The sequence below is a fragment of the Amblyomma maculatum genome, chromosome 6, assembly GCF_055883805.1.
Source record: "Amblyomma maculatum isolate TAMU_Amacu chromosome 6, ASM5588380v1, whole genome shotgun sequence".
NCBI classification, from domain to species: Eukaryota; Metazoa; Arthropoda; class Arachnida; order Ixodida; family Ixodidae; genus Amblyomma; species Amblyomma maculatum.
The window spans coordinates 87,318,029-87,333,822 of record NC_139349.1 but is presented as its reverse complement, the minus strand read 5'-3'; the positions used below and the strand labels follow the sequence as shown (position 1 = coordinate 87,333,822).

The 15,794-nt window shown below is 43.7% G+C and overlaps 1 protein-coding gene across 1 annotated transcript in view; it reads right to left on the bottom strand.

The window, feature by feature from the left end:
- Positions 1–15,794, bottom strand: part of LOC146186216 (cytochrome P450 3A24-like) — a 63,891-nt gene that overhangs the window by 28,783 nt on the left and 19,314 nt on the right. Inside the window, exons 5-8 of the mRNA XM_084608003.1 lie at positions 11,257–11,373; positions 4,698–4,786; positions 3,701–3,846; positions 2,606–2,721 (exon numbers count right to left, since the gene is read on the bottom strand). Coding sequence (XP_084464129.1) covers positions 2,606–2,721; positions 3,701–3,846; positions 4,698–4,786; positions 11,257–11,373 — 468 coding nt within the window. The remainder of the gene's footprint in view (positions 1–2,605; positions 2,722–3,700; positions 3,847–4,697; positions 4,787–11,256; positions 11,374–15,794) is intronic.

Below are 15,794 nucleotides of genomic sequence, written 5' to 3'. Positions count from 1 at the left end.
CATGATCATGTCCAGTGGTAGCCCATCATAGTATTTAATTGGTAAAAATCTAATTCCGAATGCATCCGAATGCTTCCGAATGCTTCTATAATCGCTCGTTGAAGAATGTCCCAGAAGATAATGGCTTCTCAACGTGTTTCATAGTTTCAGGCTTGAGCCATATGAAGCAGCGATTTCCCCAAGGTACAAAAAAAAACCCTACATTTCTAAATACGTCTTAACATGTAGTATATTGCTACGGAGCTTGAAAAAGAAAGTTTTTCCTCCCCCTTGTACAGCCATATTTTCCACTGGTTTAAGGACTGAATTCTATGGACCTGCACAGTACAACGATCTGTACAATGGGATCGCGAGAAAGACATCGCACAATTCCTTACAAAGTTTCTTTCGCGATAGCGCTGAAAATATTTCAAACGAACATCGGGCTTACAAGATTGGGCATGACATGTAGACTTCTTTAAGGATTCCCAAAGTTCTCCCTTGCATGCTCGCCGAGCTTACAGCAAACTTTCGGCGAAACTCTGCCCAACCTAACCTGACATATAATTTGTAAATGTGGGTCTTTCGTATCACGAAAACACACAAGACGTATAACCACCTGACGCAAATAAAAATGCGCCAAGCCAATTCCTCCAGAGCAGACGAGAAGAAACAAGCTTGTTCGGTGGGTGCGCTCCCAAGCACTTCTCCACACAAAAGTGTTAAAGCGCTCGGCTGGGGATCCGAGGCATGGAGTTTCGATTCCCGGTGGAGACAGGATTTATTTATTTATTGTTAACTATCATCCTCACGGTAGATAAGGAGAATTAGCACGTTTTTGTGGCTTGAACCTCATGATAAAGCAAGAGCTGAATGTTGCAGCGATATCCTCTTTAACACCCGCGTTTCAGTCCGCGGTTTTCTCATCATTTTTGCTTAATTTAGGTTTTGCGGAAAGGATGAAGCCCTATACTTTTGAGTGGAAGCCAAGGAATGGGGAAACCTACACCTAATTAGGTCAAAATCATGTTTTTATATTTTGTCGTGTATATTATACATTGGTTTATAAGAAAGGAAAGGCGCAGTATCTGTCAGATTTGAGGGAAGGAAGATGGAAGTGGAAGTGGAGAGAAAAAGGTCCCGTAGTGAAAAGCTACGGGACCTTAGTCTCTCCACTTCCACTCCCATCTTCCTTCGCTCAAATCTGACAGACACTGCGCCTTTCCTTCCTTATAAACCAAAGTATAAAATATACAATTTGGGCACCTCTGGGCCTTTAACGTGCGCAGACATCGCTCTGGGTTGGTGGTTGCTCCTGCCCTTACGGGGCTGGGACTGGTAGGTCACTGCTGCTTGCGGCGAGGGCTAGCCTGCCACCAATTCTTTATCAGTGGTAAGCCGTCATTGCACTCGCCACCACTTAGGTGGTGGACGACGGCTGTTGCGAAACGCGTCTTCCTTACTATTTTCTTTATGTTTCTTCTCTAGTTTCTCTTCTGTCCGCACGAGGCAGCGGAGGTGGCTTAGCTACAGAGCCAGTATCAAGCCCATGCATTTTCGTTTCCTTCTTTCTTCAGGTGGTGGTAACAACTTTTATTGCCACGAAATGAAAGGAATTATTTCAGTCGCAACGGCAACAACAACATCGCACAACCCAGGGCAGCCTGACTGATTTATAGGAAGTGAAAAGCGCAGTAACTGTCTCACTTTTTTTTCTGTGGACACCTCAACCACGCCGTAATGGAAGGGAGGAAGGTGGGAGTGAAAGTGAAAGTGAAAAGAAAGAAAGAGGAAGCGTAGTGCAGGGCTACGGAGTAATTTCGACCACCTGGGGACCTTTAACGTGCGCTGCCATCGCACAGCACACGGACGCCTCTTCGTTTCGCCTCCATCGACACGCAGCCGCCGAGGTCGGGTTCAAACCCAGGTACTCCGGCACAGAGGTCGGATGTCTTACCACTGCACCACCCCGGCGGGGCAACCCAGGGCTGCCTCTCTGTTAATACTACTATAGTGTGTTCACGGAAAAGGAAAGGCGCAGTATCTGTCACACTTGTTTCTGCAGACACCTGAACCGCTTCGTAAGAGAAAGAGGAACCGTAGTGAATGACTACTACGTAATTTCCACTACCTGGGGATCTTTAACGTGCACTGACATCGCACAGCCCACGGACGCCTCTCCGTTTCGCCTTCATCGAAATGCACCATCCGGTGATCGGGATCGAACCCGGGTACTCCGGCCCCGTAGTCGGGCATCTTAACCACTGCACCACCGCGGCGGGGCTCTGCTTGCCTCTCCGTTTAAGTTTGGTTCCGTGGAAAGGAAGGCTCAATATAGATTTGGATGAACACCACGAAATCGTGGACATCCACAGCTCACTTGAAGGGCAAATTTAGTGTCACAGGAAGACCTGCTATACCTAGCGTAGTGAAGCGTTCTCTTCCATTTTGAATTGGTTTTAAGAAAGGAAAGGGACAGTGCCTGCCAAGGTCACCTGAAGTTGAAAACCGCCGTGGCGCTCAAACCTCGAAAGCCTGGCGTAATGAAGCTTTGACTTCAAAAGCTGTACATTTCGCAATCATGTCTTCTCGAAACAGAAAGCGGAAAGAGGAGTATAGTGCTTACCGTATTGCTTTCCGAACGTTTTTTCATCATTTCACTTGTTGCAGCTTTGTAGAAATTAAAAGCATGCTTGTTGAAGCGGGCTTTGCGGAAAGTTTCGCCTAGTTTCTGAAATAACACTAAAAAAATGCGCCACATGCACATAACTACCGCAGCAGTCATCTGTAACAGTTGTACGACCATTTGAAGTACAAAGTATTAACACAATTTTTAAAGGAAAACAGCAGCAGTTTGCTTAACCGACAAAACGACCGGCAGGCAAGTCAAGTTGCAATGTTTGCAATTATATTGAGGCGGTCCTACCAGCTAAACAATATCTTTGAAATTTTACGTTGTCCTCGCGCATTGTTGTGAGCGTCTATTACGATCCTTCCTTTTAGATTTTTTTTTTTTCAACCAGGCTGCAGTCGAATGCGAATAGACATTCTCCACATACGTTTCGAATACTTTGGATAAAAACTTCGTATCACATATACTCTCCTGTTTTCAACTTTCCATTAATATTAAATACTTAAACAAGACTGCCCCGATCAGAAACATTTCCCACTCCTAACGGACGCCGCAACACGCTAGTTTAAATAGGCGGCATAATGCAAGCCTTACGACGGAAACTGGGTCTGGATTAAACATGCCTATGTTAATTGATTATTAGGCATTGCTACACACTAAAGGGTGGGGAGTGGCAGTGAGCAACAAGGATAAAAACAAGATTACGAAATTAAAATCGGACATTCACTAATCCTTAGTTTTTGCAAGAAGACTCGCTTGCTGCCACGGCACAACTTTCTCATATCGCACTGCTGTTATCTGCACTCTTGCATTTAAACGTTTGTTAACCTTTGCTCTTAATCCGCGTTACGCCATCTACTAACTACGCACTCATTTCTAATTGAAACCAGCATGTAAAAGTTTATCTTGACATATCTTCAGTAGCTGGCGTCACTGTAAGCACAATTTGTGAACAAAAGGGCGAAGCGAGTGTGCGACTCCCAAAATGCGAACAATTCCTAGTCTCTCCATCAGTCTGACAAATGTGAGCATTTGTGGGTAAACTAAGCTACTATGTTGCCGGAGAAATGGTGGTAACATTAGTCTGACCTGAGAGCACAATCCGCGCAGTAATAGGCGTAAAAAATGCGTGTCTTGCGCTCCGAACGAAGGCCTCTTCTTCGGCAGACTTCGGTGAAAGCTGGGCCCCGAAGGAACACCTTGCGACGGCCTCAAAGGCGAAATAACCATAGTAACTATAAAGAAGAGAAACAAAAAAGAAGAGACGTTGGAAATTTCCTTGCTAATTTAACAGTGCAGTGATTCCGTGCGTGCGTACTTTCACCCTTTCCAGGCACATGAGCTGTCAAGGTACTGAATGCGGCCCTTTATATTCCAAAAATAAGTGTGCATACATACGTTTTGTATTGTGGTGGCAGTTGTTTGGAAAATTGTCAGTTCTGCAATTATTTTAAATAAGAAAGCTTAATTTCATCTGAAAGCTCATTTTATCACCCTGCGAACAAATTTGTTCTTTGTTTCTCATTGTGGTTATGTGGCAGCCGTACTACGCACTGTTGGGAGACTAAAAAAAAAAAAAAAAAAAAGGAATATAGCTTCCTCCCAGTGTCCTTTGAGCAAAGTCTCACTACTACAGGAAATTGTTCCTGCTGTAATAAAAAACATTTTCCAGATTCTTAAATAGGAAGTATTGGCCACTAAAACGCTCTCTGAAAAAAGCACGGAAATGCATTTAAGTTCTGAATTACCTTCACATGCTCTTCGCAAGGCGAGCGAACGTTATACTCTTTCTTTCACCTTCTTACTATCCGCCTGCGAGGCCAACAAACAGACTGTGCAGTGAAGGGCACTGCCCAACAAGCTTTTCGCTCGCTATGAGCTCCGTACAACTGGGTTAATTCCTGTGTTTAAAATTATGCCGCGCCTGACAACTAATGAACATATTTCGTTACAGGTGGTTCGATGAGACTAAATTATTATCAATTAAGAAATGGACCTTCTGTTTCTAGTAGTAAAGTATGCCAAAAGTTCAGTAGCCAGTACACGACACTCAGATGTTCTCTAAAATGGGAACAGTCATTTTTACCTCATCGTGTCGGTGTCTTCTGAGCGCATGGCCGCTTCCTTCAGCCTCTCGGCCAGGTGCACAGCGCACATGTCAACGGTGTCTTGCATCTGTTGGCAGAATAAATCATGAATTGATGATTCATTTGAATTTATAAGCTACGCGCTCAACAAATGGAGCCCGCGAGCGAGCAAGATGAATCTTCTTCTTGAATACTTAAGAGTTCAGTCTAACAAGCATTTTATATCATATTTAAAATATTACATATATTGCTTTATATCACTCCTCCAGACAAATGAATGCAAATGAATTGTATGATATACTCCCTGAAAAACGTTCTAGCTTTATACCGCAAGGCCGTACTGTCTAGGCGGATACTGATTTAATTGGTCGCCGCGGGCTGCCATAAAGAGTGAAGCATCGCGGTAGGTTGTATGCTTCAAAATCCGCTGGCAAGGTGCAAAAAATCCTTGGAAGGTGTCTTTGTCGACGTGATTAACTCTCTACTATTATCAGTGAAAAAGCATTTCACTGCGTGAATGGTTGTCGCATAAGGTCACGGGCTGGCGGACTTGCAGGCCGTTTCGTCACGAATTCCCAGTGAGATCAGCGCCCCCTAAACTGCCCCTTCTCGGCAAGTGATGGTAAGCGCATCAGCCCTGCTCCTTCTTTCCTTTTCTGTACCCACGCGCATACCAACAGTGGGGATTGGCCAGGGTTCAGTGCAGGTACAAGAATTGAATACATGATCCAAACTTAAGCTCTATAATATATCACTTATGAATTACAAATTCGTGTTAGTGAAAACATTTTTCAAACATTTTAAGGTTGAGGTAATAGTCATCAATAAAATTACTGTCAATGGACAATCACAAGGAATAAAATGCAGAGAATGTAAGAGAAGCGAATAATTTAGATAATTTGTTTGTGAAGGTGCCTGAAACGATAGCAGTTGTTTTTATCTGCTTAAAGATAATTAATTTCGAGCTAGCCAGTCTATGTCCTCGATAATTTATTGCTGGGTAATTTTACGCCCAAAGTAAAACCCTGAAAATATGTATCCACGTGTCACCCGCAGAAGGCAAAATTATTGAGGTGGTTTCCGAAACCTGTGAACAGATATAAATATTGAATATCAATGGCCCAGTCCACTTCCTAGCGGAGCTCTGAAGTTTGCAAGTTTAAATTCACTGTATCTGTTCTCAACGCACTTTTCTCTATTCAAAAATGCCTCCGAAAACGACAAAAAACTAGCGTTTAAAACCTAAACATTCTAGAGACTTTTAGTTTAGCGCTACCGCTACCTCGCAAGCTTCAGTATGGATGCGCAGATCACCCCGATGGTGGCAGATAGCGCCACGTTCCTGACAAATTTCGGCTCACGCCGCTAGCGGGGACCAATAAGCTCGTGCTGTACTGACGGTGCACGGCAGCGGTAGACGGCCGCAGTAAGCGGCAGCGCTAGCAGCCGCTTACTCTAAATGTCTAAACTCTCTAAACTTGAACTCTCACTTTTCCAGCGTTGGTTTCGCCCCATTAAAATCGACGCTTTCAAGTCCACGAGCGGTGTCAGGTGTCATGACAATTTGATTATTTTCGTTTGCGTAGGAACGCGCAGTACTTAAAGAAAAATGGGCCACAGTGCGCAGTAAGATGGAAGAGATCTTGGTAACGGCGAAGACTTGGCATCTCCTTAGATATCTGTTAGATCTCGAAGGAATCAAACTGGCCAATAACACACAGTTAGAGACAATAGCAGACCACTACTGCGGCTCGGATGATGATCTCCTGAATTACCTTATACAGTGATACGTTGGTGAGACAGAAAAGGAATCCCTCCCGAAATATGAGGGCCAAGAAAACCCCGCCCTAGATAGCCCGATAAGCTTTTCGTAATTAGAGGAGAGATTACCAAACTGAATGCAAATTTGGTCACGGGATTAGAAAATGGGAGCACAAAATGTTCAGATATTCAGAGAACAGATCAACAGATGACCCTACGGAGTACACGCAGAAATGCTGCGAAGCGGACTCAGTCCCCGAAGAATGAAAGACAGTTCAGATCATAGTAATCCCAAATCCAAGTCAAAACCTTCAACCTTACAACCTCACCCATCTCACTGGTATTGTGCGTGGTGAAAACTATCGAACACGCGGTGCAAACCCTTTTAAACAAGTTTATAGAAGAAAATGGGTCGCACCCGGATACAATACTTAGACTGCGGCCTAATCTATTTACGCAGGACATAATGCTGCAGCTACAACATCAGCCGCTCGAAGCCAGGACAAAAGATCGAAATGACAGTGGAGCTGGACATCGCCAAAGCCTTCGACAACGTAAATAATTTGCAAAATTAAGATTTACAAATAAATGTCCTAGCCGGTCGCACCGTAAACATCGGCTTTGGACAGCTACGACGGTTGGCTTGGAGGAGGACCTCCTGAACAACTTCAAACCGCGATACTTTGGTTAGGCATACAGGGAATTCCTTGATAGCCCCAATGGAACTCGAAGGAATCAATCTAGGTAACAACGAGGCACCGCACTGGTCAATACAATCACCGACGCTAACCAACATTTCTCAACGCCTGGAGCAAATCCAACATCTCAACCACAACACCTAAACCGATGACGTCCTCGTTTACATAGCGCGGGGAATCGACGGGCAACTTGAAGACACGCCGCAAGAGGCGGCGTGTCTTCAATCAAGAAGACAATTTCAAAGACAAGGGCTTGAAAAACTCTCCAGAAACATCTGAGTTCTTTATACTTCAGGCACGAGAGGTCAGCAAGAAGGACCAGGCCCCCTCATACACGGGTGAGTAGGGGGGACAGCAAAGCGAACCGACACGATTCGAATATTGCGCATGTCGCGGCAAGACAAAGGAAGGAACAACGAATCGATCCACAGCTTGGGGAGGAGTGCGCAGAAGAGAAGTCTGAATCTACGGATAGCGATTGGCATGAGAGAGGTCGGTCACTCCTGGCTCATCCAGGCCTTCGTCTCTAGCAGGGTCACGTACTCCACCACGTACCTGCTCCTTACCAAATGCGAAAAAGAGGAGCTACACGGAATCGACAAAAAAGCACCGAAATTGTGTTTGCTCTTCTGGTCTGTACGTCTATGGACACGCTACTAAAGCTGGGAAACTCCGACACATCGCAAGAACTGATAGAAGACTTGCAAATGACGCAGTATATCGAAGGCTAATGAGGGCAGAAACAGGTAGCTATATTCTTAACAAAATTGCCACTAGATGCGAGAACTCAGCAGATACAACTGAAGACAGTGCGGTCCACATTAGGAATAAAATAAAGATGCCCCCTTCCCGAAGAAATGCAATTTGCACATCACTACGAAAGGAGAAATGGTACGGTTGAAGAACTTCGGCGAACATATGAAGGAAAACAATACGTACTCTAACTTAACGCAGCTGAACAGGAAAGGAGAAGGGATAAGGTATAAGGGGCGTCCGACGAGAGCAAGCAAATACACGCGTGCTGTACGGTCAGAAATAGATCCATAACGGTAGCAAAACTGGCCCTTGTACGAGCAACCACCTTCAAACATACCACGGCAATAGTAAGAGACTGAAACAGCTGAAAGAGTTGCAACTTTGCTCGCATCTCTGCGGTCGTAGCAAACATAATGGAGAAAAACCAAATCGAGGGCCAGATTCTTCTTATATAGGCTCCCGCGCTAAAGAGTTTGGAAAGGAATGAAGGGGCAAACCTTGCGGCTCCAGGTCTCACTTTCCGAGCCTGTTCACACCTCCACAATTCGTACAAAGGGAGGTTGATAGGTTACAAGGGAATATCTGAACACTACAGACTAAGTCGGAAGCTATATTCGAAAGCTGATCGCAAGCTGAGCAAAAAGCAAGAAATAATTTGCAGGTGGTTATGCACTCACGAACCTACCCGAATCCTACGAATCCTAACATATTAGGCAAATGGTATCTGGGGCAATATTATGAAAAATGAAAACATTACGGGGGACTTGCAGACATGATTCACATGATATTTACATGTAGACACCTGGACAAAAGATGAGCGTGCATTAGAAATTGAGACACATGGGAGGCTCTGCTCAGCTCCGATAATATAAACAAAAATAAGTTATCACGCAAGTCCCGGCAGCCGCCAGATCCCAAAGGATCCTGGACGATTAGTAGCTGTTGAGGTCAAAGCCTCCCTGAATTTTATTTACTAATAGTACTCCCCTCCTAGTGCGCAGCTGACGTAATTTGAAGTTTCTTAAGCAGAGTTGTGATTTATTTCCTTAGTGTAGCCGTAATGTAATGGATTATTTAGGGCACCTTTTCCGAAAACGACTGCGCGACAACTGCAGGTGTTTTGTAGAAATATGTACAAGTGCAGGCATGATAGCTCTCGGCCTGCACTTTGCACAACCACTTTTCTCTCCACTTTTATATAAGGTCATACTACTGCGCCTTTTAGGCCTCTAAGATTATTTAAGCAATCGCTTTGGTATCTTAAGAACTACACCTTTTCGCGAGTTGAAGTTGCGTTAGAGTTCATGTACAAGATCTCATTAGAGCCCTGTTGCTGAATCTTTTCATTCTGCATGCTTGTTATCTAGCATTCGTGCGCTGTTTTTCACTGCGACGCCTCTGGAGTCTTCTCAATTAGTCATATAACACATGGAATGCGAAGCAGGACAACCATCACCCTTGTTGAACGCTGTGAATTGTGCAACCATATAGGAAGGGCCATTTTCTTCCAAAATGCTCAGAACGCACAATTGAATGACTATAAAAAGCTTCCGAATGAATTTACATTGGACAAGTTAATTTAAGTATCTCGGCCGCCTGAAAGACTCAAATCAAAATAATTTGCGCAAATTGTAATGAAAAGTTCGATTTCGCGGGGCAGATGAAAGTAAGCTATACATTTTGTACATTGTATTAATAGTTCTTCAGGGCTGTTCGAAATATCCTGCGCAGTTTCGCCTTCATTATTAGCAACCAGTTATTAGCGCTCTGATCAAAATTCTGAACTCGATTTTGGCTGCATTGCAGACCCTCCATCCAGATAAACTTCGCAGCAGATTTCGCTTACGTCAGCATTCGATGAAAGGATTACAGAAGGAAATAAATACAGTACCATTATGGGCGTCAAATTATATAGAACAGAAAAAAAAGGATTCTAGAAATGTTTTTTTGAAACTCGTAGACGATTCGTGATGCCGCTCAGCACTCTGGAAGGCGTAGCTTTTCGGAGCTTTGTTGAAAGCAATTAGCACGTTTCAATCACCTCTCCATGATGACAATATCCCTGTTTTCCGGTGTGATAATTATGGGGCATAATTCAACGAAGTTCAGGGGGATTCTTTAGCCGTGTACTAAATTTTGAAAAATACGAGATATACATTTGTACGCCCTGTGCAGATCGGTTTCAAGGCAAAGTAGACATCATCTACGAGGAGGTGGGTTGATGATTGAAAGATTATTTCACTAGAATTAAATAACTTTTTATTTTAATTGGCAATAGCATAATGTGATATTGGCGCCAGACAACACGAAAGGTAAAACTCGTTTTTACGTTTTCTTATTTGGCAGTGTGCCATGAAATAACGATGGTTACAAATGCGCAAACGATAACAGCAATCTCTGACTCAAAGTCCGCTACCGTGCAATTTGTGAGTTTCATTCGCAGTTATTGCTATGGAGTTCACCACCACTGCTGCGCCGCACCTTACTGCGCAGCGCTGTTATTTTGCTGTTTTTCCGTGTGCTGTTTTATCGAACTGCTGTTTGTCGCTGTGCTGTTTTACAGTGTGTGCTGTTTTGACACGTGCTGTTTTTATAGCTGTGTTGTTTCGTCGCATGTTGTTCTTTCTTTCCTGTGCTGCTTTTTTGCTGCGCTGTTTATTGTGAGACGGATATGTGTGTGAGAACTAGATCGCGCCTCACTAGTGTGTGTTTTGTTTTCAAAAGTATGCTTAGCACAGTCATCGAAAGTCATGTTGGTCTGTAAGCACTTGCGAGTACCGTGCAGTGTACCGGCTGCTTATCGGAACTGGCACACAAGCAGGCGGTGATGCGGCCGGTATCGGTTTGTGACATCACAAGCATTTCAACTGGACAATCGCTTTCGGTGAGAAGAGCTTCACGGTCTCAACTTCAGTCAGTTATTTTGAAATAAAAAATGCACCTGGGCAGCTCAAGCTACGCAAATAAAATAATACGTTCAACTATTACCTGCCAGACTACACAACTGTAATACTGTAATACTTTTATTGGTTAAATGGCCATTGCATGACCCATTTAAAGTATTTAATCGCTTTCGCTTTCGGTGAGAAGAGCTTCATGGTCTCAACTTCAGTCAGTTATTTTGAAATAAAAAATGCACCTGGGCAGCTCAAGCTTCGCAAATAAAATAATACGTTCAACTATTACCTGCCAGACTACACAACTGTAATACTGTAATACTTTTATTGGTTAAATGGCCATTGCATGACCCATTTAAAGTATTTAACACGAAGTATAAAGTACGTTTGATATAACAAACAGTTAAGTAACCGTTCACTTACATTAAATAGCAGGTACGGCTTACCTTTCGCAATTTTCCTGACGTGAATGCTGCCGTTGACGCAGTCCTAAGCTTTTTCCATTGTTTAGATTCAACGTTAAGCATCATGTTCGCCAAGAGTGGGTCGTCGTACTTGAATATCTGCAAGAAAAGTTTGTTCCAGTGAGTATTTCTATAAATGCTTTCCCGCAAAATTCATTCATTGTATGACCGGCCGATAATGTCGTATTTGAGTAGCTGTAGATTACGTAATAGAATTTGTTAGGTTATTAAAGCATGAATGAGCGGGGCTTCGATTTTCTCACTGGCAAAAAATGGTCGAGACCACCATTGACTACACATTTTAAAAATACGAGGGTTGATCTAGAAAAGAAGGTTCCCAAAAAGCTCCAACCACATGGACGGTGCGAACCGAAACCCGACAACACTGCTACGCGCGGCAGCTCCCCGCTCTCGATACCCCCGTCCGCGTTTCGCGGCGCCGCTCATTCTTGGCTCAGCAGCCGTCCGATATGGAAGTTCCCATTATTGATCCCGCCAAGTGAGATTCATTCGGAATTCACTTTTTGCGCGCCAAAGGGACTCCACCTATGGATATTCATCGTCCGTTGACAGAGTTGTATGGCGACATATGTATGTCCGTTCAACACGTCCGAAAGTGGCGCAGCGTATTTAGTGCCAGTCGGAAGTCCAGGATCAAAAACGGAGTGGAAAACCGTCAGTTTCGGAGGCGGTTATCGGGATGGTCTAACGCGAAATGCTCTAGAACAGGAGGATCACCGTCCGTGAATTTTTTGCTCAGATTCCTGGGAGTTCTTAAGGTACAGTATAAAGAGATTTGACTGAAAAATTGGGGTATCACAAGCGTTGGACCCAATGTGTACCGCGGCTATTGACATCAGGCCGCAAGGAGAAATGCCTGCACTGTGATCGCCAGTTTCTTAGAAATTGTCGAGAAGACAAGGAAGGAGTGTTGGACACCATCGTTACGGGACACGAAGCATGAGTGTTTCATTTCACTCCCGAAACGAAATAAAAATCCAAACAGTCGCTCCCCCCAGGGTCACCCATCACAAAGAAGTTCAAACAAACTCCTTCTGATGGCGAAGCCATGGCCAGTGTTGTTTTTTTTTCTATGTTTTTTTTTTTGGAGGGGTGGGGGGAATTGTAAGAGGATACTGCTGATCGGTATCATGAAACGTGGGAAACAATGAACTCCGGCTGCTTCACGGTAACTCCCGACTGCTGATCGGTATCATGAAACTTGGGAAATAATGAGCTCCGACAGTTATTTTGCAACACTAAGGAAACTCAGGCGAGCTATCCAGAACCGCCGGCGGGGACGACTGGCAGACAGTGTAACGCTCCTTCACGAAAACTCCCCACCTCACGCCTCCCCGTGAAACCTATGCTTTTGACAAACTTTAGATGAACTTCCATGCTCCACCCACCGTACAGTCTAGACCTCGCACCTATAGTGATTATCTATTGTTCCCCATGTAGAGTAACATTTGAGTGACGAACGTATCTGGAGCGACGATAAAGTCAAAGAGGAGGTGAAACGTTTCCTCAACGGATTGGCGGCGTACTTTTACGACATTGGGATACAGAAACTAAGGCACCATCTACAAAAATGAGTATAAAGAGACGGCGATTATACAGAATATTTCCACTGATGTAAAAAAAAAAAGTCGATTAGAATGAAGATTGCTGTCTATTTCTAAAATTGATGGGAACATTATTTCTGGATACACAATTTGCGCAATGCAATAGGAGTGCCCGAAAAAATGTAGATAAAAGGAAAGCCAGCTTTATGGTCTCATGAACTCGATATAGTTGAACACCGAAGGAGCCGATTTAGGAGTATATTACTCATAATCATCACCAGCCGGACTATATGCACTGCAGGGCGAAGGTCTCTCCAAAATTCCGCCAGTTAACCGCGCCCGTGCTAGCTGCATCCACTTCGCCACTACAAACATTTTAACATCCTCCCACCTAATTTTATGCCGCCCCCCGCTACACTTTTCTTCTCTTTGAATCAAATTTGTTAACCTTAGCGACCGTCGGTTATTCTCTCTTCGCACTACATTTCCTGCCCATGCCATTATCTTGATTTCAACTAGAAAGTCATTAACCGAGTTATTTTTCTGACTTACACTGTACGCTTCCTTAATCTTAACGTTACACCAATCATTTCTCGCTCCATAGCCCTCTACTTTGACCTCAATTTCAGTAGAACCCTTTTCGTTTGCCTATATGTTTCAGCCTAATAGGTGAATACCGGTAGGACGCAGCTGTTAAAATGTTGAACGGTACCGGTAAGCCGCTTCTCATATTCTGCGAGTACCAGCCAAATGTACTCCATCCCAATGTTATCCTCCTAGTTATTTCCTCTTTGTGGTTAGGCTCTGCAGTTACTACCTGTCCTAAGTAGACATATTCGCCTACCACTTCCAGTACTTCGCCACCTGTTGTAAACTGCTCCTCCTTTCCGAGGCTATTGAACATTACCTTAATCTTCTGCATATTAATTCTTAGGCCTTGCTTTGTGTTTGTTTTTGGTCTATGTCATTACTTTTTCTTTGCAATTCTTCCCCTGAGATACTCAGCAAGATAATGTAATCAGCCAATCACAGGTTACTCCGGTATTCTCTAACTATCCTTAACTGCTCGCATTCGAAGTCTGTGAATACTTCTTTAAAACAAGGTGTGAATAGTACTCGAAAAATTGTGTCTCCTTGTCTAACGCTTTCCTTTATGGGAATTTTATTACTTTCTTCATGGAGAATAGTGGTTGCTGTGCAGCCGCTATATATGTATCTTCTAGTAGCTATGTATATGAACTGGTTATATTGCGGACCTTTTTCTGCCACCTGGCTGATACTATGGATATAATGAGTGGTACAATGCCCTCTCCGAAAACCTGCTTATTATTATTATTATTGTTATTATGCGTTCTCTTTGCAAACGCTTATACAAGCGGGACTACGACTCCTATCTTGAGTCTTTAGAGAGGAGTGCCTCAAATCGTCCTAGTCAGTTCTGGCGTTACGTTCGCAAGCGTTCCATTAAATAAGATATAAGTATCAGTTTAGTTGACTCTCAGGGTTCGGAAATTCGGGATGTTGCCGACAGTTTTGCCCAACATTGTTTCTCCGTTTACAAACATCCACATTGTGATTACGTTTGCCTCCCATCTGGTGCACTATCTAATTCCATTCTCTTTACGAGGAGTTGATAACTGAAAGTCTTAAGCGTCTGAGACCATCTTTGTCTCTTGGACCTGATGGTATTCCAGCCGCCATAATAAAAGCCTCCAGTTATATCTTTGTACCAGTACTGACTGACATATTTAATAGCTGTTTAAAAAATGCTGCCTTTCCTCGCGTGTGGAAAATGGCACGCGTGTTTCCTGTCTTCAAGTCTGGAAACAAATGTGATGTTTCCAATTATCGTCCGATTTCTCTTCTATATGCAACCTCTAAGCTTTTCGAATTAGCTTTACACAACGTACTTTCCTTCCATCTCAAACATATCATAGTACCGAATCAACATGGCTTCATGTCGGGTCGCTCTACTTCTACCAACCTAGTCACGTTTATGACGTGTGCCTCTGCAGCAGTCCTTCAGAGGGGTAAGGTTGACACTGTGTACTGTGATATGAGCAAAGCTTTCGACGTTGTTACTCACTCACTACTTCTTGAAAAACTTCTACTCTCTGGCGTTGAAGTCTCACTCGTAGCCCTCCTACGCAACTATCTCCTTGATCGCTTCTGCTTTGTCAGTGTCAATGGACAGACTTCTTTCGTTTACCCTACAACGAGTGGAGTTCCTCAAGGTTCAGTACTAGGCCCGCTTCTCTTTTCTGTTTTTATTAATGATGTTTCCTCGGCGATAAAGAACTCGTTTCTTCTTTATGCTGATGATATAAAAATATTCAAGGTAATACATTCTTTTATGACGTTTTTTTTTCTTTTTATACATTCTTTTATGAATAAGATTGGGATGGAGCGCATTTGGCAAGCACTCGCAGATTATGACTAGCAGCTTACCGGTATCGCTCAGGAGGAAAGTATACAACAGTTGCATCTTGCCTGTACTCACCTATGGGGCTGAAACGTGGGGGCTAACCAAGAGAGTTCTACTTAAGTTGAGGACAACCCAGAGGGCTATGGAACGAAAAATGGTAGGGGTAACATTAAGAGATAGAAAGCGTGCAGAGTGGGTCAGAGAAATAACTCAAGTTACCGACATTCTAGGAGAAATTAAGAAGAAGAAATGGACATGGGCAGGACATGTAGTGCGAAGAGAGGATAACCGATAGTCGCTGAGGGTAACAAACTGGATCCGAAGGGAAGGAAAGCGTAGCAGGGGGCGGCACAAAGTTAGATGGGCGGATGAGATTAAGAAGTTCTCAGGGGTCAAGTGGACGCAGCTAGCACAGAACAGGGTTAAGTGGAGAAATATGGGAGAGGCCTTCGCCCTGCAGTGGGTATAATCAGGCTGATGATGATGATGACGATTCTTTTCAAAATTGCTTGTTGTTGCAATCGGACATA